The sequence below is a fragment of the Penaeus chinensis genome, chromosome 14, assembly GCF_019202785.1.
Source record: "Penaeus chinensis breed Huanghai No. 1 chromosome 14, ASM1920278v2, whole genome shotgun sequence".
NCBI lineage: Eukaryota > Metazoa > Arthropoda > Malacostraca > Decapoda > Penaeidae > Penaeus > Penaeus chinensis.
The window spans coordinates 17,222,433-17,224,932 of NC_061832.1; the positions used below are offsets into that span (position 1 = coordinate 17,222,433).

The 2,500-nt window shown below is 47.4% G+C and overlaps 1 protein-coding gene across 1 annotated transcript in view; it reads left to right on the forward strand.

The window, feature by feature from the left end:
- The window catches only part of LOC125032468, a 63,666-nt gene that overhangs the window by 54,849 nt on the left and 6,317 nt on the right, over positions 1 to 2,500 (forward strand). The window contains exon 2 of the mRNA XM_047623612.1: positions 2,180 to 2,382. Coding sequence (XP_047479568.1) covers positions 2,180 to 2,382 — 203 coding nt within the window. The remainder of the gene's footprint in view (positions 1 to 2,179; positions 2,383 to 2,500) is intronic.

Genomic DNA, 2,500 nt, shown 5'->3' on the forward strand with positions numbered 1-2,500 from the left:
AGGAAGGGAGAGGGGTTGGGGAGAGGGGATGAGAGGTTGAGGGAAGGAAGGGTGAGAGGTTGGGTGAGGAAAGGGAGAAGGATTGGGGAGGGAAGAAAGAGGGGTAAGATAAAGAAAGGTAGAAAGATTAGGAGAAGAAGGAAGAGGGGTTGGGGGAAGGAGAGGGAGAGGGGTCGAGGGAAAAAATGAGGATGTAGGGTAAAAGCAAGGGAAAGGAAAGTGAGGATACAGGGAAAGAAGTAGGAAGAGAAGAGAAAAAAAAAAAAAAAAAAAGAGGAAGGAAATTTGAGAGGGGAAGTGAAGGTGAGACAGTTAGGGAAAGGGAAGGTAAGGGGCTAGGTAGGAGGAGGGGGGTTGGGGGTGGATAGAACCATAGGAATGGGAGTTATACAACAACCGTAGAACTCTATTTGGAAACAATATCGTAGAACAGGTTAATCTCCGTGGCTTTGCGTCCCTGATGGAGCCCGGACGGTAAAGCTATGCCATGCTGTGTGTTCGAAGTCGAGTCGGGGAAAAAAATGGCTTTTTTTTTTGTTATTGTTGTTGTTGTTGTTGTTGATGTTTTTGTTGTTGGTCGCTCTCTCTCTCTCTCTCTCTAGCTTCATCGGCCTCTCTCGAACTCCTCTTTATATATCCGTCTATTTGTTTATCTATCTATTTATCTATCTATCACTTTCTCTCTCATATTAACGGTTTCCTCTGCTATAATTATTACCGTTTTGCATTCCTCTCTCTCGGTCTATTTATCTATCTATCGATACGCATCTATATTCAGGTATCTGTCTATCTATCTACCTATATATCGATCTATATTCATGTATCTATCTATCTATCTATCTTTTAATCTAGTACTGCCTCTCACCCCTTCCCGAAAAAAATACGTCTTATCTTCATTATCAATCCAGGGTCCTTAATTCAAAGAAAAAAAAAATCACCACGTCATTTTTCTGAGTTAATAAAGAGACGAGGTAAATACACACTAATCTCAGACTGATTACATAATCTTTCCAAAAAAAAAAAGAATGTCGAACTATATTTCCCACCGCATGTGCAATCAAGAAAAAAAAACAATGATAATAATAATTTTGACATTTTCTACCCCTTCTCTTCGTCTTGCTTAACCTATCATTAACGCTCATGAAAGGACGGAATGGGAGGAAGGAAGGGAGATGATAGATAATTGATAAAAACAAGAAGGGAAACAACAGATGAATAGATATAGAGAGAGAGAGTTGTTAATGACATAATTATGTGTAATTGTGTTTTCATTCTAATGGGTATTTACTATTGTTTTTCGTCTAGTGTGTGTGTGTGTATGTAAATTGATTGCTGTCATTGTTTCTTTATTTGTTCTTTATCTCACATTCTCTAGACCCCCCCCCCCCCGGCATACTCACCCACTATCCAATTCCCCAACAACCTTTTTCATCTTCTTTTTCCTTTCCCTCCCATTCTTGTCCTCTCCATCCCTATCCTCTTCCTCCTTTCTCTCCCATTCTTGTCCTTTCCTCTTCCTCCTTTCTCTCCCATTCCTGCCCTTTTCTCTTCCTCTTTTCTCTCCCATTCTTGTCCTTTCCTCACCCCCTCCCCTCTCCTCTCCTTCCTTTCTCTCTCATCCTTGTCTTCTCCCCCCTTCCCTTCATAGACAACAAACACATATTCCGTGGCACATGTGCACACGCCTCCCTCATCCACACCCCCGCCCTTTTGCCCTTTCCCCTCCCTCTTGCACCCTTACCCCTCCCTACCCCCTCCATTTTCCCCTTACTTCACTTTCCAAACTTCCCCCCTCCCCATCCCTCCTTCTAACCACTTCCCCTCCCCCCTCGTCCCACCCCCTCCTCCTTTGCCCCTCTTTCAGCCACCCGTCCACCCTGCACTCCTACCCACCCACCCCACTTTTCAACCCCCTCCCCCCCCATCAACCTCCTCTTCCACCCCATCCACCTACTCACTCTCCCCCTCTTACCCACCTACTCCACCTACCCTTCCCCCACCCACCTTCCTCCTTCCCACCCCACCCCACCTACCCACCCACCTTCCCCTTCCCACCTTACCCATTCCCACCCCACCACACCCACCCACCTCCCCCCTTCCCACCCCACCCACCTTCCCCACCCCACCCATCTCACCCAACCCTACCCACACTAAACCCGCGTTTACCTTCCACTCCCAGGACAATGTTCGAAGTTCGGCCACTCGTGTTACGGCGGACACGGCAAGCGGAGCGAGGACCAATACCCTTCCAGCATCGACTACGCAGCAGCCAATCAGGTGCCCGCCCTCGCTCTCAAGGCAGCCCAGGACGACGCCCTGACCTGGGATGACTCCGCCCCTTCCGTCTCCAACCCCGAGATCATCGCTAATGTTCGAAACTGGGTGAGTTCTGTTTGTTGGTTTGTTGGTTTGTGGGTTTAAGAGAGAGGGAGAGAGAGAGAGAGAGAGAGAGAGAGAGAGAGAGAGAGAGAGAGAGAGAGAGAGAGAGAGAGAGAGAGAG